The sequence below is a fragment of the Lepidochelys kempii genome, chromosome 1 (genome assembly GCF_965140285.1).
Source record: "Lepidochelys kempii isolate rLepKem1 chromosome 1, rLepKem1.hap1, whole genome shotgun sequence".
Taxonomy (NCBI): domain Eukaryota; kingdom Metazoa; phylum Chordata; order Testudines; family Cheloniidae; genus Lepidochelys; species Lepidochelys kempii.
In genome coordinates, this window is record NC_136380.1 from 99933301 (window position 1) to 99958236 (window position 24936).

The window sequence follows — 24936 nt, forward strand, 5'->3', positions numbered from 1 at the left end:
ACTGAAGATGGAAAAGGATTTATTGTTCTCTTGTAGCACTTAGTTTCCTAGATTACAGAGAAATATTCTGTGCTAAAACAAAGTGAAAAACGTCATTAAACTTTATGCAGTCAGAAATTACACAAACATAAGGTTTTGAAAAAAATTGTTTCAAGAGGTAAGTTGGTAGCATTGTGTACTTCTGCTGCAAAAAGCTAATGAGCACCATAAATCGCTTTTATGGACACCCAGCCAGCCAGTAGCTATAAAATACCTCGTAGTAGCTCTTCTCTAATTGCTCTACCTGTAAAAGGTTAAAAAATCTCACTGCTATGCAAAGGTAAAAGGAAGTGAGTGGGCACCTGGCCAAAAGAGCCAATGGGAAGGCTAGAACTTTTAAAAATTGAAACAAGACTCTTCTTTTGTTGATCTGTTGTTGTTCTTGGGGAGAGGAAGATAGGGAGCAGTTATGCTGTGAGAGGCTTGGGACAGGTATGAAAAATCATCAGTATCATACCTAGAAACTACTCATCTAAAACCCCAGATATGTAAGTAGATCAGGAAATATCTAGGAAGACACGATTAGGTTTATCCCTTTTATTTCTTTATGGCTTGTGGGTTGCTCTGTGCTAACCCCAGGCACTTTTGTTTGGCTTGTAACCTTTAAGCTGGACCGAAAGAGAGCTATTCTTGATGCTTAATCCTTGTAGGTTTGTTGTTTTTTTTTTTTTAAATCTAGCAAAAGCCTAAGTTCCCAAATGTATTTTCTTCTTTTTTTATTAATAAAATTTACCTTTTTTAAGAACAGAACTGGATTTTTGTGTCTTAAGAGGTTTGTGCACATGTTGTTTAATTAGCTGGTGGCAACAGCTGATTTCCCTCACCCCCCTTCTTTCTCAGCTCTTCCTCAGAGGATGTATGAGAAAGGGCTTGAGGGTACCCTACAGGAAGGAATTCCCAAATGCATCTTTCTGGATTCTCAAAGGGGTTTTGCACTTGGGTGGCGGCAACATTTACCAATCCAAGGTCAGAGAAAAGCTGTAACCTTGGGAGTTCAATACAAGCCTGGAGTGGCCAGTATTAATTTTTAGAGTCCTTGCGGGCCCCCAGCTTCTGCACTCGAAGTGTCAGAGTGGGGAATCAGCCTTGACAAGCTCTGATAAAGATGTCATTCAGGAAGGGATAGAATTGGATACCGTGCAATCTGAGTCTCGCTATGATTACCTCCAGCATCATTATAAAGACTCTGAAGACCAAGCACAGGCCAAATGGGAGCATCTGATACTGATGCTTCCTGCTGTAAGCAAATCTTAGAAATCTGCGGTAGCACAGTTTGAGAGGAATATGGAGGTATTCACCAGATCCACTGAAATAAGAAAATCCCCGTGGAACAAGGATGACACTACAGAGGCCAGGGACTATCAATCCAACACTTCAATTTTTTCATCCATTTGTTGAGCCTTTTGAGGCTAAGAATGGCTTAAATTCGCCTCATGCACTTCAGAACAATGAAGATGACGGAGAAGAACCTTGAGAATTTTTCTTCTGAGGAATACCCTCTAATAGTCTCATATCTAAAAGATGAGATATCTTGTTCTGGATCAGATTGCACTTTGCAGGGTTGTTAGAGATAGGGAGCTGGATGAAGAACAGATAGGGTAGAGCCTGTCACTTGAGGGAGTATCTCTGATTCACCTTGTCCTTGATCCACTTGCCTATGGTTGATGTAACCCATTCCTCCAGGAAACAGGAAATTCTGCCCCCTGTTTTTTCATAGGAATGTTACAAATGTATCAGGACACCACTGGCTGGGAACTTTGGAGTCTTTCCAGTTATAAATGGTCTTTTCCTTTAGATGGAAAGCAGGAAAAAACTTGAGTGAGCAAAAACCTTTTTCCTTCAGACAGCTGCTGGTACACAATCTCTAGACTAGTCTTTGAGCACTTCTAAAATTAAGTGGCTCACATAATAAATCTTCAAGGAAGTGTCCCAAAAAACCTAAGGGAGATATACTTGCATTTATTTTGGCCTCTTTTTTGTTTGGTGAATAAGAATGCTTACTGTTCTTTGCATGTTTAGAAAAGGACTAACTTCAGCAGTTAGGCTGAATGGGAATGGGAGTTGAGGCAGTAGCCATGGAGACTTCTTTTCTGAAAGCTTTGCTTAGATAGTTTACTAGCTTAAAACCCAATTTCTGCCCTTAAATACAGAGATGCAACTTTGACTTCCTTGAGAGGCATATACATGTACCTAACAGCGGATTTTTCCCCCTTAGTGAGCAATAACCCACCCAACCTGTCTCTCAGACAAATCAATGTTTTTTGTTAATCTCAAACTATAACGGATATAAAAAAATTATTGAAGTAATCATGGAGGAGTTTAAATTCATACCTTTGCGTGTCAGATATTCTGCCACCAGCGCCGCTACATGGACATAGCACATTGCTGCCTAAAGCATAATAGAAATAGTAAAAATGTTACAAATGGTAATTATAATGGAACTTCTAACACAAATAAACTTACATATACAGAAAACATACACATTTTTAAAAGCTCAAGCAGGCCCTAGTTTTAAAAGCAAGGCAGAAGATACAAGTCCTAATCCTAATTGATTAGGCAATGGGTCTGGTTCACAACAAACCTGAGAAATCTTCTGTGGCCCAAAATATGGAGATGTGAAAATAGATGTCTTAAATTGAGGGTGGTGCACCAATCACCTGGATCCAAGAAGGGAATAATAGAGGCTAGGGAGACCATGCGGGACTTCAATTTCTTGAGATAAGTGTAAGGAAACGCAGGTCTAGGATGGGTCTGAGACCTCCTTTGGCCTTCGGGATTAGGAAATAATGGGAGTAGAACCCTTTTCCTCTCAAGCTCTGAGGTATCTCCTGCATGGCCCCTATCTGGAAGAGGGCTTGCACCTCCTGGGCTAAAACCTGTGAGAAGGGTCCCTGAAAAGGAATGGGGAAGGGAAGGATGGAAATAAACTGGAGAGTGTAATCTTCCTCCACCATAGTTAGTGTCCAGCCGTCCGAGGTGATGAGGGACCATACCAGGCTGAAGCCAGAGAGACGGTCTGAAAACAAAAGTGGGGCAGGATCTGGTACAAGAACTGGTATAACTCCCTTGGGCACCTCATCAAAAGTTTTGTTTGGAGCCTCCCGAGTATCTGTGAGGGCCCGGTAGTGAGGCTGAAGCAGGTAGGGGCAGTTGTCTGCATTTATAACCCGTTTTGCTTCTTAAACAGCTCCTGATGTGAGAAGCAAACTGGTTGTTGAGGCCTGAAGTGTTTTCTCAAAGATGCCGGAGCACAGAGACCCAGGGATTTGAGAATGGCTCTAGAATCCTTCAGGCCGCAAACCTTCGCATCTGTTTGTTCGGAGAGGAGAGAAGTGCCTTCAAACGGAAGATCCTGCATGGACTGTGGAACCTCTGTTGGCAGACCTGAGGACTGGAGTCAAGAGCATCTACGTATGACCACTGCAGAAGCCATGGATTTAGCAACCATATCTGCCGGGATGCCTGTACTGAACCTGTAGGGAGACCCTAGTCACAGACTTTCCTTCCTTCACCAGCGTGGAAAACTTCTGTCTTGACTTCTGGGGAAGAGAGCCCTTGAACTTCATCACTGATTCTCAAACATTAAAATCACATCTCCCCAGCAACACCTGCTGGTTGGAGATGCAGAGCTGTAGACCCTCTGCATAATAATCTTTTCTGCCAAAAAGGTCTACTCTCTTCGCATCCTTTGCTTTGGGGGTCGCTCCTTGCTGATACTGTCTGTCCCCCCTATTGGCCACCAAGAGCACCAGGGACCCTGGAGGGAGGAGGAAGTACTCATAGCCTGGAGTGGGAACAAAGTACTTCTTTTTGGTCCTTTTTGTCGTAGGAGGTAGGAAGTATGGGGCTTGCCACAGGGCTTTCATTTCCCATAATGGCCTCATTGGGAAGGTGGGCCACCTTTGAGGGGCCCACAGCAGTCAAGATATTGACCAGGTTGTGGGAGGATTTTTTGACTACCTCCACTTCCAGCCCCAAATTCAAAACCATACTTTTCAACAGCTCCTGGTGAGTTGTGAAGTTGTCGTGAGGGGGGATACATGCACCCCAGACACTGCCTCATCCAGGGAGGAGGAGGAAGAAGCCTGCACCAGCAGGGGGTCCTCTTCCTCTCCTTCTGCACCAACCAGGTCCCATAGATCTAGGTTTTGAGGCTCGGTACCAGAATCCAGGTCGGGCGCTGGCCATAGGGACAGGGGAGCTCTTCTTTCCGAGATTATGGAGTACAGTAGCTGGAAGAGAGCCCTGGCATCAGGGGAAACACCCAGAGATTCCAAAATGGCCACTGCATCTGCACAGACCAGTGCCCACTGTGCCAAGTACTTGGCAGTACCCCTGTGCCCAGATTCGCCAACTGATAGGGCTGCCCAGGTGGAAACGGGAAATGGTTCCTCGAGTGGGAACATGGCTCTGCTTCTGAGTCCTATGACAAACTTTCCTCCGAAGATCATGGAGGAGTGGTACCCACTGGTGCTTGGGAATGGTGCTGAGGTGGGAAGACCTGCATCAAGGCAAGCAGGGACCTAGATGGCACTGAGGAGGCTGGTACCAAATGGGAGCCCAGGGCTGCATGCTCCCTTCTACTCCCAGGCGCTGATATTTGTACTGTCAGCAACAAAGCGGTACCAACAGCGCCAGCAGATTCTTGGCCACAACTGGGGTAGACAGCATTGTGATCCTGCTGGTGCTGCATTGCCCCTCCAGTGCCAAAGAATGGTCAGGGACTGGACTTAACAGAGACTTCCTATGAGGTGGAGTCGACACTGCTGCCCATGGAGCAGTGGCAGAGGAGTGGCCAGACTCAGGTCGCATTCCACTGTGCTCCCCATGTTTGATTCTCTTCACAGTTGGGGAACATCCCCTCTTGGCCACTTGCATCTTATGCTTTTTCTTCGGCACTGGTGAAGAAGAATGGTGCTGAGACACTCTCACGGCAGGAGGTGCACTCCACACTGAAGTAGAGGTACTGGGTGCTGAGTTGGACTGGCTTGGCTCCGATGAGGGATGGACTGCTGCCTCCATCAGGAGGGACTTCAGCCTGGCCTCTCTTTCCTTCTTTGTATGGGGCCTGAAGTCCTGACAGATCTGGCAGGGGTTCCTGATATGAGTTCTCTCCCAGGCACTTCCGCACTCCAGCTGTCTGGTCACTCACAGGCCTGGGTTTGCTGCAGGAGGCACAGGGCTTGAAATCTGGGGACCAAGGCATGCCCCGGCACTGGGGGCAGATGAAACTCTGCCAATAGGGTGAGAAAATGTCAACTAACTATATACAACTAAACTACAACAGTCCAAACTGAGAAAATAAAGAACTGGGATAGAGAAACAAAGGAAAAGGACTAAAGTAAGACCACTGAATAAGGTTTGCCAAAGCAGGAGCCGCTGTTCCAGTGACCGTCATGAGCGGTAAGAAGGAAGTGAGAGGGTGTGGAGCTGGCCAGGCCCCTTATACCAGCACATGAGCACAAGGCACCAGGTGGCACTGGAGCCAGCCTGATGGATACCACTGAGGGAAAAAATCTCTGACGACTGGGCATACAGTGCACGCACACCTAACATGGAATAGACATGAGCGAGCATTCAAAGATCATTTTGTGTCACTGAGAACAAACATCCAGAAAGAGCTGAGACACATTCTACCTGCTGATTAGATATCTTCATTTACATTGATCAAAGCATATCTAATTGTTTTTTCCTAACATACTAGAAATACATATTTTCACAACAGAATGGTAGTATCACATAGCATTTTGTTGTGAAAAAAATCAATAACATTTATTTTAAATACATAAATTTTCTGCAAACACTCAATTAGAATTATTCAAGCTGGCAGTGTGCAACTAATTTGGAAACAAAACCTTAAATAGCAGCTGTTGGATGGCTTCAATTACATTAAGGCTGTAAGCTACTGATAAGTGAGGGGAATTTCTAACTAGAGGGCATGCCTCCTGTAGCTCATGCAGAACATCCCTGCCTTAATATTACATCATGCTATGACAGTTTTACATATGTATTACATAGACAGTCAGAGACCATGGTAACTTATTAATTTTTATGGGCAGCATGGAAAGCTATGAGAACTATTAACACAACCGTTATCTAGCATGGGAAATGCTGAGGGAAAAACAAGCACATTGATTAAGCAGCTAAAATATTTTGCTTTTCATCTGCTACCTCTGAAAGATCCCCATTTTTAACATGAATTCTTGCCATGCTGTCTAGCCACGTCTTCCTGAGTTCAGGTGTGCTGGCATAAGACTTTGCCAAACTGTACTGGAGATCCACAAGCATTTCTGGATCATTCTCATGCTCCTTCATTTGAGCTGTAGCCATTAAGACTGTACGAATCCGCTTTGTCAAATCCTTTACGTCAGAAGAGAATGTAGTATGCTAAAATAAATTTTAAAAAAGTTTAAGAATTGTGTATTTTTTATTCCTTTCATAATCCAACCGATAGAATATTAGACTTTAAGGAACTATTTTCAAACAAACTCTCTGGAAGCCTTTATGCAGTATGAAAAAGTCAGTACTAACCTTAATAAGTCTGTCATTGTTGGCACAGTTGTTAATTATGGAAAGAGATTGCTGAAATCTAGTTCCTCCAATTCCAACAACATCAGCGATCAGCTGACTTACTGAAATAACCACCTTGACAAGAAAAAAAAAATCTAGTAAATGTATGTTTACATCCTGCAAGTATTCCTAAAAGATTTTTAGTTCAGAAGGTAGGTATGTGTTCTTTTTAATTGACAATTTTTTCTAATATGATAACTTAACAGTAAAATGTCAAAAGCTTACAATTAAATGACAAATAGACAATTTGAACTTACTGCAAACGTGTCTTCTCATAAAGGAAAGCTACTTACTGTATCGTAACTGCAGTTCTTCGAGATATGTGGTCCCTATCTGTATTCTACTCCGGGTATGCATGTGTTCCATGAGCCAGGAGTTGGAGAATTCTTGCAAGCAGTTTTTGCTGGATGGCACCTAACTCCCTGGTCTCCAAACCGAGGGTATAAGGGGCAGGGTGGATCAACTGCCTTTCCAGTTCCTTCTCTATTTTGAATCCAGATGTGATCCAAAGCAGAGGGGAAGGAGGGTGGCTAGTGGGATACAGATAGAGACCACATGTTTCAAAGAACTCGTTACAATAAGGTAAGCAACTTTTCTTTCTTCAAGTGTTGGTCCTGTGTGTATTCTACTGTTGCTGACTGACAAGCAGTACTCAGAGGAAGAGAGTGCAAAGATGCAGGTGGTACACTGCTTGTAGAACCACTGTCCTAAAGAAAGTGTCAGAGGAGTCTTAGATCAAGGTGTAATATCTTGTCAATGTGTGGATGGAACTCCACGAAGCTGCCCTGCAAATCTCAAGGAGGGGCACTTCCTGAAGCAATGCTACGGAGTCTGTTTGTGCCCTCAGAGTGAGTCCTTGCCCATGTGAGGGAGGAAGTTGTTAACTGATAACAGAGTAGCATACAGCCAGAGATCCACATAGAGATTTTCTGAGAGGATACAGCTTGTCCTCAAACTCATTCTGCTATGGCAATTAACAGTCCAGGTGACTTTCTGATCAGTTTCATTCTAAGCAGATAAAATGCCAGTCGTCACATATTGAGGGAATAAAGTCTTCTCTCCTTGCTATAGGCATAGGGGTTCGGGAAGAACACAGGTTAGTGCATTGACTGGTTTACATGAATTTCTAAACAATCCTAGGAGTGAATTTTGGGTGTAGCCAGAGTGAGACTTTGTCCTCATGGAATACTGTGTTTGGTGGATTGGCCAACAGGGTCCCAAGTTCACCTATCTTTCTGGCCATAGTGATGTCAGTCAGGAAGGTGACCTTCACTGACATGTGAGATATGGAACATGTAGTCAGTGGTTCAAAGGGTGACTTAGGAGGTGCCCGGTGAGTGAACAAGAAGTCTGCTCCTTTAGTCGGAACAAAATATTGCTTTCCTGCCCTCTTGGGGATAGGGGCACAGGTAAGCAGAGTGTGCCATATAGCTTTTGTCCATTCTAGTATGCCTTCATTTACCTGGAGTGTAATCTGACTGGATCCTGTAGGCTGTAGGATATCCAGACCCTTATGTTGAAAATCCTGGACCTCCTTTAAGGAGATTTGGAGCGCTTCTGCTACTCTCCTAACAGGTCTTGAGATTGTCTATGACTGTTTGGGGGAAACAGTGAGGCTGGAGCAACCACTTCATTTGGTGAGGAGGATGACACCCCTGTCAGTACCAGTGGTACCAGCTGATCTTGTTAGTCTTTCTCCTCCTTCCATGGGCTCAAGGGAAAGTTCTGGTTGACTCCTTGGAGAAGAGGGGTGGTAAAATTCCCTGTTGGATTGCACAGATTCCAGGTACCATGGACCCCAATAAAGCCAGTATGAGGGGTCAAAAGTCCCCCTCTCTCTCAGCATTGGGTACACCAGTCCCGAGGAGGAGTCCCTGTTAGTTTGGCCAAGGCTGGTTCAAGGAGGCTCTCAATCTTCTGTCTGGGCTGATCTCTTTAGGTGGAGGTGAAGCTGGTTCCCCCAGTACATCCAACTCTCCAGACAATGAAAAGGTTGGATCCGGCTCCATCGATGATGCTGTTGGGGAAACCATGACTAGTGGATGGGATAGGAGAGAGACTTCTTCCAGCATCACTGATTCCCACTGGTGGTAGAATCTCCCTGGTTAGGACTGATCCTGATAACAAGGGAGTCTGAGAGGATGAAAATATCTTCCGAAGTGGTATAACTCATTGGTCCCTTTGGAGGTTGTCTCGTGTCACTCTGTACCATCAGAGTAGGTGTACAGGGCAGTTCCTTATGGGGCTGTGATGGTACCGTCGATGAATGAGTTTCTGACAGTACCAGTTTTTGACAGTACCAGTGGTTCCCGGTCTTTCAGGTCCCAGTGTTTTGTTTGAGTTGGTACCCACAGTCAGTGTCAAAGTTGATACGGAGGCTGATACTGAATGAATCTTTCTTGTACGTGCCTTCTGATCATGCCCAGGAGGGGGCCTAAATCCTTGTGGCCTGGGTCTGAAGGCTCACCAACTTGGGCGGGGCTGGGGAGGAATCTTTCCTCTTAAAAGGTATAGGAAGGGATCTGCTTTTATGTTTGTGCCCTTTACTCTCATGAGAGGTCCCAATGAATGACCTTTCCCTTGCTTCTGTCTGCTCTGGAGTCTGACACAGTGCTAGTGGGTGTGCTCCTTGATGACCCTGGCTGATATAGAAAAGGGTCTCCCAAGTTTGGGTCTGACTGAGGCCTCATTGTGCACTCTGTAAGGTGCTTCCAAAGCCAAAATTCTTGCATCTGCCGTGTTCAGCTGGGGAAAGAGTGGCAGAAAGAGTCTGCACTTAGTGGAAACATGAGTTTCTCTGAAGCAGTGGTTGTTCCAGACTGAAAAGAAGCAGGGGCAAGAGAGAGTTTTTGAAGCCTGGTATCCTGGTCATAATCTAAGTCCTATGCTGGGAGACCAGGAGTTTAGCTAGGGTAGGGATTTTAAGACTACCTAACGGGGGAACTCTAAAAAATAACAATAAAAACTAAGAACAATATGTAATTTTGAATAATTACAGGAAGCAGAGAAAAGATCAGTTTTGGGCACTGGCGGATTCCAACTCAGGCCATGTGGCAGTAAGAAGAAACTGGAGAGGGCGTTGCTGCAGAGCATATGAGTAAGGGGGCAGATGTGGAGCAGCAGACGCTGCTTGTAAGAATTCTCTGGACTCAGGTACATGGAGCGCATGCGTCCCCACAGTAGAATACATATAGTGACCTGCATTCAAAGAGCAACAGTAGAATCCTCTGGTCTGGAAACAGACCCACATAGGTCACAGAAGCAGCAGAAACTCTCAGTGCCTTAGTCCCAACCTACATAAGCCCCAGAACTGTATCACAGTCCCCGTCTGCTGCTTCTCTGCCACCCCACACAGATTCTGCAAGCAGCTCTGCTTTGCTGATACCTTTGGGTGTTGGTGGCAGCCCTCCTTCCTTCCATCTTATAATCCAACAGTCAGCCTCGAGACAGAGGATTCTACTGTATATAAGTGTGATGTTGTCTGATTAAAATATGACCATGTAGATCATTGTTGCTACCCATATTATATAATTGCAACAAATCTTGTACAAAGTGTGTCAAGTAAGGTGTCTATGGAAATGTTTTGACTTGCTGAATATGATTATGCTATTTGTATGCACGTATCATTTTTGTATCTAAAGTTATGAATATTAACTATATACCTGTATTTCAAATGTTTGCTCATGTGGTAACATCCACAAGGTAGTTAGCCTGCATACCTTGAAGAAACTATTCAAGTTAAATGGCTCATCGAGAAACACTTAACTCACAATGGACCATAGGAGACGCCTATCTACACTGAATGGACTTTCCTGTGATGGCCTCTACTATGATCAAGCAAAATCATGCATGGACATGTGACTTGCCCATGTGATTCAAAACTCCATCTTGTTACCTGTAATGTTCCACAGAGAGAACAATGGGAAGAAGCTTTAAAAGGCCCTGGAAACATTTCCCTTTTGCCTCTTTCCTGCTCGAACCTCTGGACTATGGACTTACACTAATGGGAGCATTCTAACCAAGGGACTGATGACCTTTCAATGATTTGGAAGCAACCAGAGACTAGACTTAAGCCTGCAGTTTATTCCACCACTGCTACAAGAACCAAGAACTTTGCAATTATTGTATGTATTTGATTCCTTTAGCCAATTTTAACTCTCACCTTTCTTTCTTTCTTTCTTTCTTTCTTTCTTTCTTTCTTTCTCTCTTTTTATAAATAAACCTTTAGATTTTAGATACTAAAGGATTGGCAACAGCATGATTATTGGGTAAGATTTGAGTTATATATTGACCTAGGTATGTGGTTGGTCCTTTGGGATCAGAAGAACCCTTTCGTTTGATGAAATTGGTTTTAAATAACCACTCATTTTTAAGTCTAGTGTCTGGGTGCTGAATCCAGGACTGGAATGCCTAAGGAGACTGCTTTTCTGACTTCTTGTTAGCCAGCGTGGTAAAACAGAAGTTTACTTTTTTTGATGATTTGGTATATCTTTTTTCCCCAGTTTTGGGGTGTGTCTCCTCTATTTCTCAGCAGTTTGTCCTGAATTTGGTATTCTCAGTTGTGATCCACGGAGGCATGGTTACAACAGTTTGTTATAAACCCTTTGCAGAGTTTAGTTAACCCAGCAATTTACATACCAGGTATAAAACAAAACATTTGCTACCCAGAAATAAAGTACATAAATAGAAGACATAAATAAAGAAATAAATGACATGACATTTTCTAGCAACAACAATCAGACAGCCTAGTGTTTTACTGCTATTTTACTACAGTAAACAGATTTGCACTACTACCTTTACATCAAATTATTTGGTTGTAAGCTGGAACTTTTCTGCAAGATTTTTGCCTCACGAAGGTGATAGAAGAATTGTGTGACATGCATACACTATATTCACATGAGATGAACCTGTATGTTAATAACTGCAACAATCCCAGAACTTAGGTCACCCAAGCAGAGAAGCGGGTTCTTTTAATATTGTTTCAAAGCTCTTAGTTTGGAGGACTGATGGGGAAGAGAAGAGAAAAAGAAGGGGAGACCTAGGAAGATGACAGGTTGATTATGCTTAGGGCCTGTCAGCCTTCAGATATAAATTAATCAGACAGTTATTTTAACATTGTGACACTGCAGCCTATATTCTTCATAGCTGTATGATTATAATGTAATTATGATACATTTTGAACAAGATGGGTCATGTGAGGTGAGGTCACTGGAAAAGTTATGATTTGCTAAATATGATTATCCTATTTGTGTGCATGTATCATTTTTGTAACTGAAGTTATAAATATTGACTATGTATCTGTATTCCAAATGTGCTTACTGCGAGTAACATCCACAGCTAGCCTTTCAGGTACAACAATGAAGAAGCTAGACAGGGCAGAAGGCCCATCAGCAAAGACAATGGACTACCAAAGGGCTCAGCCTTCCTGTAAACGTCCCAGTTGGCCTGTAAGTAATGGCCGCTATGACTCAGCAAGGGCACCTGACCAGACCACATGATACTGAACTCCATTTTGGGTACCTGTATTTTTCCACAAACTGGGCTGGGAACTGAATTTGGAACAAAGGGTTCCAGCCATGTGGTAAAGCTATATAAGGTGGAGTATGACACCATCTGGGGGCCTCATTCCCCACATAAGAGAACTCCCAGAAACACCTGAAGAACAAAGACTGAACTGGGGAAAGTGTGCTCCCAGGCTAAAGGGATTTCTAGCCAGTGTATGGAAACCTGGTGGACTGCTTGTATCACCAGCAAGGGTGAGAAATTGCTAATTCGTATCCAATCTATCTAGTATTTTAGGCTAAGTTTGACGTTTTGTTTATTTGCTAGGTAATCTGCTTTGATCTGTTTGTATCACTTAAAATCTATCTTTTTGCAGTTAATAAACTTGTTTTTTGCTTTACCTAAACCAGTATGCCTTTGAGTGAAGTGTCTGGAGAAAAAAAATCTCAGCTTGGTTAAAACAAACTTTTTGCATATTCCTCTCCACATCGAGGGAGGGGCAAACTAAGTAATAAATCCATACTGGTCAGAGTTTTGACCAGGGCAAGATGGTATAGCTCTGGGGACTTAGTCTGGGGAGCTGGGGATTATCTTGGCTGTAGCCTCTCTATTGTTGGTTCATGCAGTGGCTGTAACTGCAGCTGTGTGTCCCCCTGCCTGTGTGAATGCTGGTGGCAGTGTAGGACTGGGAGTAGTCTACAACTAGCTTGTCACAGCAGCACAGTGTGAGAGGGAGCCCAGGTTGGTGAATCAAAGGGCTTGGTGGTACACCAGTTCCAGGTAGCACCTCAGGGTGACAACCCGTCACAAATATGATCTTTTAAAGCTGTTTTAGCAATTAGAAAAAAAACATATAGAGCTGCTTTACCACTAATATCTCTTCTTGCCTGGCCTACTTAACTCCTTCTCCTCCCCCCAACCCCCATAATGGTATAAACAACTCAATATTAGTTCAGAAACAGTTCACCATATTAATTAGTAATGCACATAATTTATATTTCATAGTTTTTCAACTGCCCTCCCAGACAGATATAGTCAATTGTGGGTCAGTTTTAAAAATATACGATACAACCCAAAGATTTTACACATGAAAAGAGAATACAGCTTATTATACAACGATTTTTAAGCTTAGAAGAGCAATAGATCTTAAAGTCATGAAAGCCAATGATAAGTAAATAATTATACTAACTTGCAGATGTGTCCTTACAAAAGACTTCTTCCCCGTGTAATCAAAGTTATTTCTCATTAAGAAATACAGCAGTTGTGAAGCTTCAGTACGAATTGAGCTCAGTTTGGAATTACAGCATTTCAAAATTTCATAACACAATGCAGCACACATGTCAGCTCTACCTTCATAAAATGCAGAAGGAAACTGAGGAAAGAATGAATCGGAGAAAAATCATGTCAAGGCTAACATCAGTAAATTAAACAAATGTTAAGAGAAAACAATTCCAACATCCCGAGGACGGTGCAGCCATCAAACAATAAATTATAGATTCATAAAGAAAAAAATGCTAGTCACATTTCATGACTTTCTGATAGAAGTCAGTGGATAAAAGGAATGCAGAAAAAATAATATATGGATTTTTAGTCAAGTATGATATAGTGTCATAAAATGGTACTTGAAAAAGTATTTCAAATTGATTGGATATTAACAGTTACATAAAATAAAAGTAGCAACCAGAGCCATAACAAAAGATAAACAGTAAAACAAATGTACTGCATTCATTCTAGGGCAAAACGGTGCGTAAGATCAGTTGTGGAATCATGATCTGCAATGCTACAGTTTTTTTTCTTTTAAATCCAATTTCAATTTGAGAAATAAGATATTATATTACTTGAATAACTGGATACAAATCACTGTGGTAACTATAAAAAAAGACAAATAATTGAAGATTAACATTTTTATTTTAGAAAGACTTACCTTAAAAATTAGTGCCCTTAAAGCAGTGAAGACAGTTTTCAGTGCTGTTTCAGACTGGTTTTTTCGAAGGAAGCAGAGGTACACATCAAAAACCTTTTTCATCAGTGGATTATGTCCATGATCTGTCAGTAGCTGGTTCTTAAAATTGATATGGACAATTTAGTGTTTTCTTTAAATATTTATGCTCTATCAAGAATGCATATAAATTGTGCAAAAAAAAAAAATCTTAGCTTCAGCTACGTCTCAAAGATGCTATTCAGAAAACTTTCACATATAGTACTACTGAAGCATATTAAAAACTACAAGCAAATCTAAACAGTTAATATTCCAACACCTTTAGTAATCTTAATCTGTAGCCAAAGTGATGGACCCATGACAGAATTATAACATGATAGTACGCATATGTTACTGGGGTCTTAAATACTTAATTAGTAACTCAGATATGAAGAGGGTGGGCACAAAAACATGACAGAAACCAAGCAACCAAAACTAATAAGGCCTTTAGTGCAGTGTTTCTTTATCAGTCCCATAAAACCCTTAAAGGACAGCTATGTCAAAAGGCGAACTAGACAGTGGGCTTTCTGCAATGGGTTTGGAGAGGGAAAAGGTGGGGGAGGAAGAAAAGGACCCTATGGAGTACCCTGCTTACTCTTGCCCTCAGAGGGTGTAAAAATAAACTAAGAACATGCATCATTTAAACGGATCTGGTTACTAGCAATTTTCTATTTTTGAGTTTAAAACATTTAAGGTCCAGTTCCATAGTCCATCAGGCAAAACTCATGCTGACTTCAGTGGAAGTTACTAGAGACAAATTGCAGGATTGAGTGACAACTGGTTGAGTTCAAAGCATACTGTTAATACTAGCAAATGAGACTTTATTAAACAGTAAAGGTTATTAGCTATTGTATGGCATGATTATGAATTACCTGCCTTGTGCAGTTTTAATACAGATGATGTGAGTAGTATAGCTCAATATAAGAACTCTTTTTTTAGTAATTTTCTAGAGAATAATTATTTAAAATGCCAAAAATCAAATTATCTATCAAAACTTGTGTTAAGGACAAACCTTAAACGTCATTGTGAATAAAGATAAAGTATCCAGAGTGGTAAGGGAAACTTCAGTGGCAATGTTTGCTTCAAGTAAGGACTGGTGAAGAACATCTGCATCTGAATGGCCATAGCCTGTAGAAATTTCAAATGAAGTGCTGCTTTATGATACATAATTAAACAAAAATTATTTTAAAACTAATGCTGCTAAATCATGTAGCCAAAAATTATAAAAGATTTTCTGCATTAGAGGAAGTTTAAGAAGAATAAGAACTTTGAAAGATGTTTACATTAAACAGTTGAGTAATATTTTATACATAGTTTTTTTCACACTTTTCCAACCATGAGACAATTATATATGTGTACAATACTTGGTATTCAAATAATTTAATTAAGATAACAACACAGTGAAGTGTAAAGGTAAAGTCTTAAAATAGCAGCATTAAACATATTTAAAATAATGGATTTAAATAATTGGTAATACTATGTTAATATATTCAAAAACAAAAAGTACATGGATAGATGGAATTAAGGTGGAGAACAAATATCAGTAATTTAGGGTAAAACTAAGAATATTGCAATTATCCCAAACCCAAGAATTACAAACCCTGAAAATTCAGAGTTAAGGTTAAATGTAAAAGAAATACAAACATGTTGAAGCATCAAAATGCAGAACAGGGCATCCAATAACCCCTACTGTGCCCTGTTGTGACACCATGCAATAACCATATTTTTATGATTCCGGATATGATTTTGTCACAATAAAATTATGACTAACTGTGGGAAAAAAATAATTTCACGCTATAGTCAGGGTAACCTTGTAGCCCTGCTGCTACACAATAACAATTTGTTAGTTCACTTTGTTCTAGTCCTCTTTGAAATAGGACTAAATTAACACGAACTGTTAATGTGTGGCATCTGGGTCCTTGTAAACAGCAAAATTTCAGGGTTACTGTGACATAATCTTATCCTTATGATAAACACAATTTAATGCTTGTGTCTCAGATTAACTGATTTTTAAAAGGCACATTAGATTCCAACCTCACCCACTGGTGTCACTGTAGGGAAGGATTTATGGTTGTTTGGGTCTCCTACCTGTTTTAACTTTCAGGGTCAGATTCACATGCATGTTCTGGCTGCGTTTAGCCAATATGAAGCAGCCAGAGCATACTGACCTGTTAAACTAGATTTACAGATGCTTTGCATCATAAAAGCAGCAGAAAGCAGAGTATACACTTGTTTGTCCTTCCCACCTTCCCTCAAAATTTATTTGGATTCAGAGAAAGTGCTGTAATTTTAAGAAAGATATATTACATTCTGCAGACATAAAGAAGTTGAATTTCAATTTTATGTGCAAACTCAACTGAACCTCAACTATGGGGGCTACACAGTAACCAGATTTTAAAATATGTCAAAGCTAAACTGGCTGTTGACAGTTACACTGGTTTTTCCATATTGCAATATACCTATGTAAAATCTGATTAAATCCAATGAGGGTAATAATGAGTAACACTGCTGTGACAGGTCAGGGTTTCATTCTGCCCACACATTGTTAGATTGTGAACCACAGAGGTGGTTCACTACTCTGGGTGGGCAACTCCTATCAGGTCTGACAAATTCACTACCCCAACACAGTTGCTGTCACAGTGTTTATGTATAAAGAATGTTGTGTGAGGTATCAAATGAAAGCTGGTGACACACTGGTCAACATCATTTTGAAATGCATGCATTAATGATATATGAGGAATTATGGACATTGATTGGTTAAAGACTTTTAAGCATAGTATCAAACACAAGGAGAAACAGGTTTTCTTCTAGACAGGAGGGAAGGTAATTATCTCATCACCTCTAATGTAAATCAAGCATTGTAAAAGCCAAAATACAATGGGAGTTGCATTTGCATGTAAGTGAACAGGAAAAGCCAGGTTGACTGAGGGATGTGAAATCAGTATGGGAGGACACCAGAGACTAAAACCACAGGGGGTAATCTTGTCTCAGGGCTCAAAACCATGAGTTTTGGGAAAATATAAAGAGAAGCAAAAAGACAATTTATTATCATTTCACTGAGGAACACGGGGGTGGGGGGGGGAGGGGGGGAGGGGAGTGATTCGTGACTGTTATTGATCCTGGTTTTGACTGAAAACCAGTAAGGTGGGTGAAGTCTCATCTTTTATTGGATTAACATCTGTTGGAGAGAGAGACAAGGACCTGAAAAAGAGCACTGCGTAAGCTCAAATACGCCATTCTCACCAACAGAAGATGGTCCAATAAAAGATATTACCTCACCCACCTTGTCTCTGTAATATCCTGGGATCAACACATGCACAAAAACAATGCATGCTATTTTTATAGTAAAACAATGTAATATCATACAATTTTTTCTTCAGTCTTAGGAGGAATACATCATAACGGACCTCCCTCCAGTGGGTCTCATACGGTTTAAAAGAGAGCTCTTTTTTTGTTTCTCCTTATCAGTAAGGTGGAAGGGAAATACCATTAGGTTCTGATCCAACATGGCACTTAAGCACATGCTTGTAGTTAAATATGTTTCTACATACTTTGCTGAATTGTGGCCATACTCCTAAAAATCCTGGGTACTAATCCTACTAACAAAACATAGTGGGGGTTCATTGTATGTGCACTGCCTAAATTTATAGAGAGTATTTTCATAATATCCCTTTAAATTTAGGCTTTTGCAAGGAATATCCTTGGCATGGGTTTTTTTTTGTTTTAAAGAAAAATTGATAAACTCTATAATCTGGAATTACTGGCTACATACACTGGAGTGTCTTTCCCACACATCTTCAATCTTGTAATTTAGTCCATGCATATCTCATTCCCTGCAAACAGGACAAAACTGTACATTCATTATGCAGCTGAGCTAGCCACACATGCACAGACTCAGTGCTCCACTCTTTTTTTTTTTTAAATGTAAGATATTCAAAATGGATTAGTTTTAAATACTTCAGTTCTAAAATGAAATAGTTTCCCTTTGGAGAGAGATAATAGATTCCTCTTTATGTTGTCACTTCCTCTGAAACACAAATATATAAAAACCTGTTACTTACCTTACAGTAACTGGTGCTCTTTGTGATGTGTTGTCTGTATCCCCAGCATTGTAATCTTTTGACCAGCAGTGCCCACTGGCTCATGCCTGTGCCCTACCTGCCTTTGTCTCTCCAATTGTGAGGGCATAAAAGAGGCAGAGTGGGGCCAACTACCTCAATTCCTTTGTAATTGGTATCTGTGTCATTATGGACTCCAATTTGGGACTTCCACAGTTGGGAAGGAGGGCAGGTCATGGAATACATTTAGAGAACACATCTTCAACAGCACCCCAGTTACTATATGATAAGTAATCATTTTTATTTCTTCTAACGATTGTCTATATACATTCTACTCTTGGTGACTCCCAGTTACCTCATGCCAGGAGGTGGATATTGGAGTCTTAGTGAAACAGTGATTGAAAAAAATGGTTTACCAAAGCAAGCACCCACTCTAGAAGCCTCCACTATAGCACAGCATTTTGTGAAAATATGAATTGAACCCCAGATGGCAGTTCTACAAATTTCAGAAATAGGTCTATTTCTGTAAGAAGCCACAGATGTAGCCTGAGCTGTAGTAGAATGAGCTTTTATCTGAATGGGGAATCCAGTTTAGCTATTTGATAGCAATCTGATATATACTGTAATCCATTTGGATACTCTGTGGGAAAAAAACGCTTTCCCTTTTTTTTTTTTTTGGCATAAGCAATAAGCATTCTCAAAGAGACTCTAAATGATTTAGTTCTGTCTAAATAAAAAGACAATGGCTCTTCAAACACCTAAAGTGTGTAGTTTTCTTGTAGAATTATTGGTATGGGGCCTGGGAAAGAAAACAGGTAAATGAATGGTTTGATTAATATGAAAATCAGAAACTACTTTCGGGAGAAATCTAGATGAGGTCTTCTAAGGGATCTCTATGAAATATGGTGGATCAGGCATTAAGACTTGAATTTCTCCCATCCTAGGAGCAGAAGTAATGGCAATAAACAAACATGTGACTAATGCTTCACATGGAGGGCCCATCAGAGCTGTTAATACCACATTAAGGTCCCATGACAGAGAGACCTCTGTCCTAATTGGAAGGAAAAACATGTACTTAACCCTTTAAAAATCTAGAAACTCTATGGTGTGAAAATACTGGGTGATTTTGGATTTCTGGATGATAGATGTAACTTCTTGGTGAACTTTTATAAAACTAATGGAAGTTCAATTGATTTTGGTGAAAGCATGTAATGCAAAAATGAAAGGATGTTAAAAAAGATGAGACATGGTGTTGCTGTATCCAAGAGGCAAATCTTTTTCATTTGGCATTATATGTAGATCTCGTAGAGTCCTTTCCACTATTAAAATATTTTGGACTTCCCTGAAGCAAGACTTTTCTTCATCAATTAAACAGCAAGCATCCAAGCAAGGTGCAGAGATTCTAGTTCTGGGTAAAGTATGTTCCTTTTTACTTGAGTGATAAGATAAGTTAAAGGAGGCAATGATATTGGAATCCAAACCAATAGTTTCTGCAGGTCTTTGAACCAAAAGTCTGAGCCATGCTGGTGCAATTACTATCAATGACGTTGCATCCTGCTTGAGTTTTCTGAATCCGTACATAAAGCTGTGGGACCATGATATTAAGAAGGCATCCAACAGAGTCCTGAGACTCTGATCTCCTCCCGAAAACAAGATGCTACATTTCCTTTCTGCTTCAGCATCTCCCACAATTCTAGGCTATTCCCCTCCTGTCTTAAGTTTCTGGACGTGGTTCAAACTGAAGTATAGCCTGTGCCAGCCATGCCCCATTCTCCTGTTTGCCAGATGATTCATTCCAAAGCTGTGAAAAACTCTTGGAAAATGATTAGTAACAATTTCAGAGATAACTAATTAACTATGTACAATAGGCCACGGCCTACATGATAACTATCCAAATAAAATGCTGATCCTTGCCTGTGAAACATCCAAGGTGGGTAGAACTGTGGGAGATGCTGCTAGCAGAAAGGAAATTATCAGGTAAGAAATTTTCCATTCTGCAGCCCAGCATCTCCCACAATTATGGTTTGTATGGGAAGTAGGAAGCCATGAATAGGAGAAGGAAGAGATAGAAAAGTGAAAAAAAGAAACAAGGGGGACACCCCTCCCTCACTACCCTTTTTTTAACTGCTCAAATGGCCAGCTTATGTCCAGACCACTGCCTGTAGTACCTGCCTGCCAAAGGAGGCCTCTGCAGAGAAAGGAAGTCCAGCTTATAGTGTCTCACAGAGGCATTAGTTAATGAAAATGTGGCTACTCTGTAGTTCTGTGCACAGGAAGCACTCACCCTTTTAGCCCGTGAGGTTGCCATGGATCTTGTAGAATGCCCCTTGATTGCTTCTGCTTGTACACCTCAGCAATGCACAGTCTGATTAATCTAGTAAGGAGCAGCTTGGATATGCTAAAGCCTTTGGCAACTCAAGATGAAAGGAAATGAGCAGGAAGCCAGATCTTGTGAATTCTGCACGCTTGACATAGGTCTTGAGTGCTCTTCTGACTTCTAGTGTGTTACTGCTTCTTGGTCAGATGCTGTGGCCATAGGTGGAATGAAAGAAGTCATAGTCTCAAAGAGATGGGTGGCTATGGCTTTCAAATACCAGTGGTAGGTTCCACTTAGGGAAAGTTGGTCTGACTGCTGGTCTGGTCAGTCTGATTGCTCTGAGAAATCTGGATACCTGATGGTTCTGCCAAGGAATCGCAAGATCCTGTAAGTACCACACTACTTAGGGCTGATATCTGGCTTGCTATGGTGCTGGGCTGAAGGCCCTTATTCGCACCTTCTGGAAGGAAGTCCGGGGGGGGGGCGGATGGGGGGGGCGGCGCAGAATTCCCAGAATCTGCACTGTGCTTTTGGAACCGTGAACTGAACTTGGTCCACATGGAGTACATTTTTTAGTGTGGAAATTCTCTTAGATGACAGCAAAGTCCTGATCACTTTGGAAAATAGGCCGAGTGAGGCTAACTCTAACAATAGCCAGGCTGTCAGTTGAAGATGATGTAGCTCTGGGTGGAGGAACAGGTCTTGGAACAAAGATGTCTGGTCTCTTCAGAAGCCGCAACAATTATTCTAGCTTCAATTCTATCAGAACAGGTCAACATCAAGGAGCCCAAACATTTGCGAGATCAGAGTGAAGACTTTCTGCTTTAGTCGACTTTGCATCTTCTGAGCCAGTTTGTCTTTATGTTCAGCTCTCCTTTTGTGTGTATCACCTTTCGGAAAGGGAGAGTCTTGTCTGCCCATTCCATTGTCTCCATCGCTTCTGCACATAGAGCTACACTCCTCGTTCCCCCTTGGTTGTTTATGTATGCAACCATGGCTGCCTGGTTGGATCAAGACATGATTGCCCTCAAGGAAGACCTGGCATTCAGTGGAGGTAGTTTGACAGCTGAGAGCTCCAAAGGCTTCATGCTGTGTTTCCTTTCCCTGGAGCTTCAGATATCCTACATTGTTCTGGATCCCAGAAGTGATCCTTATCCTTTCAAACTCGTGTCTGTTGTGAGAACCTGCTGGCCTGGAAAGAATATGGAAAGACCTCTGTGGACATTCTCTAGGACTGTCCAACATCTTAGGGGATCCAGCACCCGGTTGGGAACAAGTACCTGGTCTTGTATTCGCTCCAGGGAACGGTCCCATATTTTCAGAAGAAAGGCTTGGAGATGCCTGATAGAAGACCTTATCCATGGGGAGACTCATGTAGGCCCAATGGCTAGACACACTGAGCCATGGCTGGTCTCATGCATTTGTCCAGCATGGATATCAAATCCTGGTTCTTGTGGAATCCGTCTAGTGATGGGTAGATCTCACCAAAGTGTCTATTTCCAATCCCAGGTGAATTATGTTTGTTTACAGAACTTTTCCTGGTGAGAGAGCTTTTCCTGGTGTTATTGCAAAGCCATGCTCTCAAAAGTGATCCAAAGTCTGGGTTGTGGCACTGTATGTTGTGGCTTGTGAGCTATGCTTTGCTGCGACTATAGTCAACTAGTTAAGGCTCTGGTAAAGAAGGTGGATAAGAAGGAATAGTCTTTGTCATACTAAAGATTTTATTGCTTTGTAGTAAAATTCATCTAGGTCTCCTTGGAAGCTTCTGCTCCAAATGTTTTCTCCCTGCCAGGTTAACAGTCCCTTCTTGGATACCATTGGGTGTTGCCAGCACCCACTAGATTGCTTTGCTGGCTTTGACAGAGAGCAGAGGACTTTCTGAAGTCTCAGCTACTAATTTCCCTAATGTTTCCCCCAATAACTTCTCAACTGTAAGTTTGGATGCACAAGATATCTATTTAGGATGACTGAAGACTATTCATGGATGTAACATGACATCCTTGTAGCCACCAAGTTGGAATCCATTGCTCGTCACATATTACAACAAGAGGTTTGACCAAGACAGGACCCAAGATGTCTCACTCCGAACAAAAATCACATAGCCAGAAGATGAACCACTAGTTTACCACAAAGTAGGCTTTTTACTAAATATATGAAAAACTTTTGGTCTGAACAGCTGCAAGCTGAGGCTTTGAAATTGTCGTGTTATCACTCTTATGTTCTATGTGGTCTTCGAAGGAAGTCCCCTTCTGAAGTTGTGACTATGCCTTTCACTGGTGGAGCTCCTGCTGTACCAACCTTAGACTCCCAAAATTTATGACATTTCTTTATACAAACATTTTAGTTTAGCATTTGGTTTATTTAGGTATCCTCATTTTGATCCTACGTTGTCCTCAAAGGAGGAATCAACAGGAAAACATGTATCATAATAATGCTTGAAAGGAAAGGTATTTTTATTAATATTAAGAAGTTCCTTGAGGGCCACTGACTGGCATCCTCTCCTGGAAAATTTCTATAGGTTTTTTTTTTTTTAAAAAAGAAAAAACAAAACATGTGGTAGTTTTTCCTCTGGCTATTTACAGCAGAGAGGTAGTACACTATTCATCCTGGTCTGGGAACCATACATCAGAGGAAGAGTACTGGTGCACATACCTCGATTGTGAAAACAGCTTGTTAGCTGTTCCTTGGAGCCTGAAATGCTGCCTCTGCTTGCTCCCCGAGACTGGCTAGTAAGTAACTACTGGAGGAGGAACCGAGCACCACAACTGGAGCTTTCTGAACATGGGAATGGACTTCGCACTTATCTTTTGGTGCAGCTTCATGGGGAGTGGAATCTTCCAATGCCCCTGTTCTGCCTGAAATGCTCAAAGCTTTAATGTAGAGCCAGCCTGTAGAGCAGGGGAGGGGTGGAGAGAGAGAACCTTTTCCAATCTTTCAGAGTCTGATCCCCTTTTCCTAGGAGAGCAAGGGTTTATGGCTGATGATTACTATTATTATTTGGCGTATGCAATCCAGTAAAGCCAAACCACAGAGTTCTTATCAAGGATGTTCAAGGCAGGAAGACCTCCAGAAAGCTGAGTCATTTTGCAGTCCTCAACAACGTGTGTCATGGTATATGGCTGCCCACATTGACATAGTGGACTGTTTCTATTACAAATTTAATATCCAACACGAAACTGGTTCAGAAGGCTCCACGGCCTTTGTGGTAAATGAAACCTGGGTTGATGCTGACTGGAGTCCGAAGCAAGGTAATTATTTTTCACATTCTCTGAGAACCATGAAGTTTGCCATGTGTCCTCTATCATATATCCCTCACCCGATAAACTTATTCACAACAGGCAATGACCATGTGGTGGATTAAACAAGTCTTTAATTAATGGGAGATGTGGCATATTACACAATTTTCTCACAAGCTTTGCTATGCTTTCCTCTCTATGAACACTGGGGGAAGCAATATTGCGGAGAACCAGTCACCATGGTAGAGGAGTAGATAAAAGTATATGGCTGATGATCAGAAGGCACAATTTCCATTCTGCTGCTTCCTGAAGTCTGAGCCCCTTTTCCTGGCAGAGCTAGGGATTCTTGGGCTGATAGTCGAACAGGCAATTTCCATTAGACTGCAGCCTGAGGCAGGGCTGCACAGCAAGGACGAACAGGCTTCTCTGCATGCCCACACAAGCTGCAGGACGTGGGAGGGGTGGTGAGCATAGTATAGAACATTGTGATGGACCCTCTGTGTATGAGATAAACTCCAGCAAATATTCCCTCAGAGGGAGAAGGCAAAGGAGAAGGGGTTTAACTCCTAATTTTCACCCCACTTGTTTATTAACAATAATAATCACTGCCTTCTGAAGGACACACTTGCTTTTGTCATTTTAGGAACCGGAGACTCTGGGTTTTGCACGACTTACCCCAGAGTATCATGAGAATCACCTGATTCATGGTGTGAGGAAGGGAAGCTGTGTAGCAGTCCTGCTTCTTTCCCCAGATCCTAAAACCCACTGTAGGACTTTTTGGGGGACCAGCAGCCCAGAAAGTATCTTATCTTTATGATCTTTTGTTGCCCCAGGACTTACCTCCTAGGTCAGCTGGATGAAATCCTCTTTGTCCTCAGAGCCTCTCCCTGTTCTACTCGGTCTCTCCTGGTCAGATTTTTCTGTGGTGAAGTCGCAGCTACTTGGGAGGGGTTGGGGCCCCAACATGCTTAGCCAACTCAGAGCTCCGGGCCCTGGCAGAGATAGGGTAGGCTAGCTGGGTACAGGCAATGCATTTTTTATGTTTTTCCAAGCCTGAGAAAACTGCCTCATATACAAAGCACCTTTTGGATTTTGCTGGTGCTTGTATGGCTCTTCTGCCACGTCTGAAAGGTGGAAGGGGACACTGCAGCAGAGGCTTCAAGCAGCTGGGACCACTACGCTGCTCAGATCTGGGACCAGGAAGAGGTGAGAAGGCTTGATAAATATAAATACTTT

The 24936-nt window shown here is 41.8% G+C and overlaps 1 protein-coding gene across 23 annotated transcripts in view; it reads right to left on the reverse strand.

Moving 5' to 3' along the window:
* Positions 1 to 24936, reverse strand: part of DOCK9 (dedicator of cytokinesis 9) — a 335502-nt gene that overhangs the window by 41311 nt on the left and 269255 nt on the right. For 22 of the 23 annotated variants that reach the window (XR_012159418.2, XM_073348476.2, XM_073348365.2 and 19 more), the window contains 6 exons: positions 15102 to 15217; positions 14036 to 14173; positions 13301 to 13483; positions 6571 to 6684; positions 6211 to 6426; positions 2371 to 2428 (listed from right to left, as the gene is read on the reverse strand). Coding sequence is in view for 22 of the 23 variants with exons in the window: in XM_073348476.2 (XP_073204577.1) it covers positions 2371 to 2428; positions 6211 to 6426; positions 6571 to 6684; positions 13301 to 13483; positions 14036 to 14173; positions 15102 to 15217 (825 nt within the window). In the remaining variant the exon portion in view is untranslated. The remainder of the gene's footprint in view (positions 1 to 2370; positions 2429 to 6210; positions 6427 to 6570; positions 6685 to 13300; positions 13484 to 14035; positions 14174 to 15101; positions 15218 to 24936) is intronic. The other variant, XM_073348484.2, reaches the window with a different exon arrangement.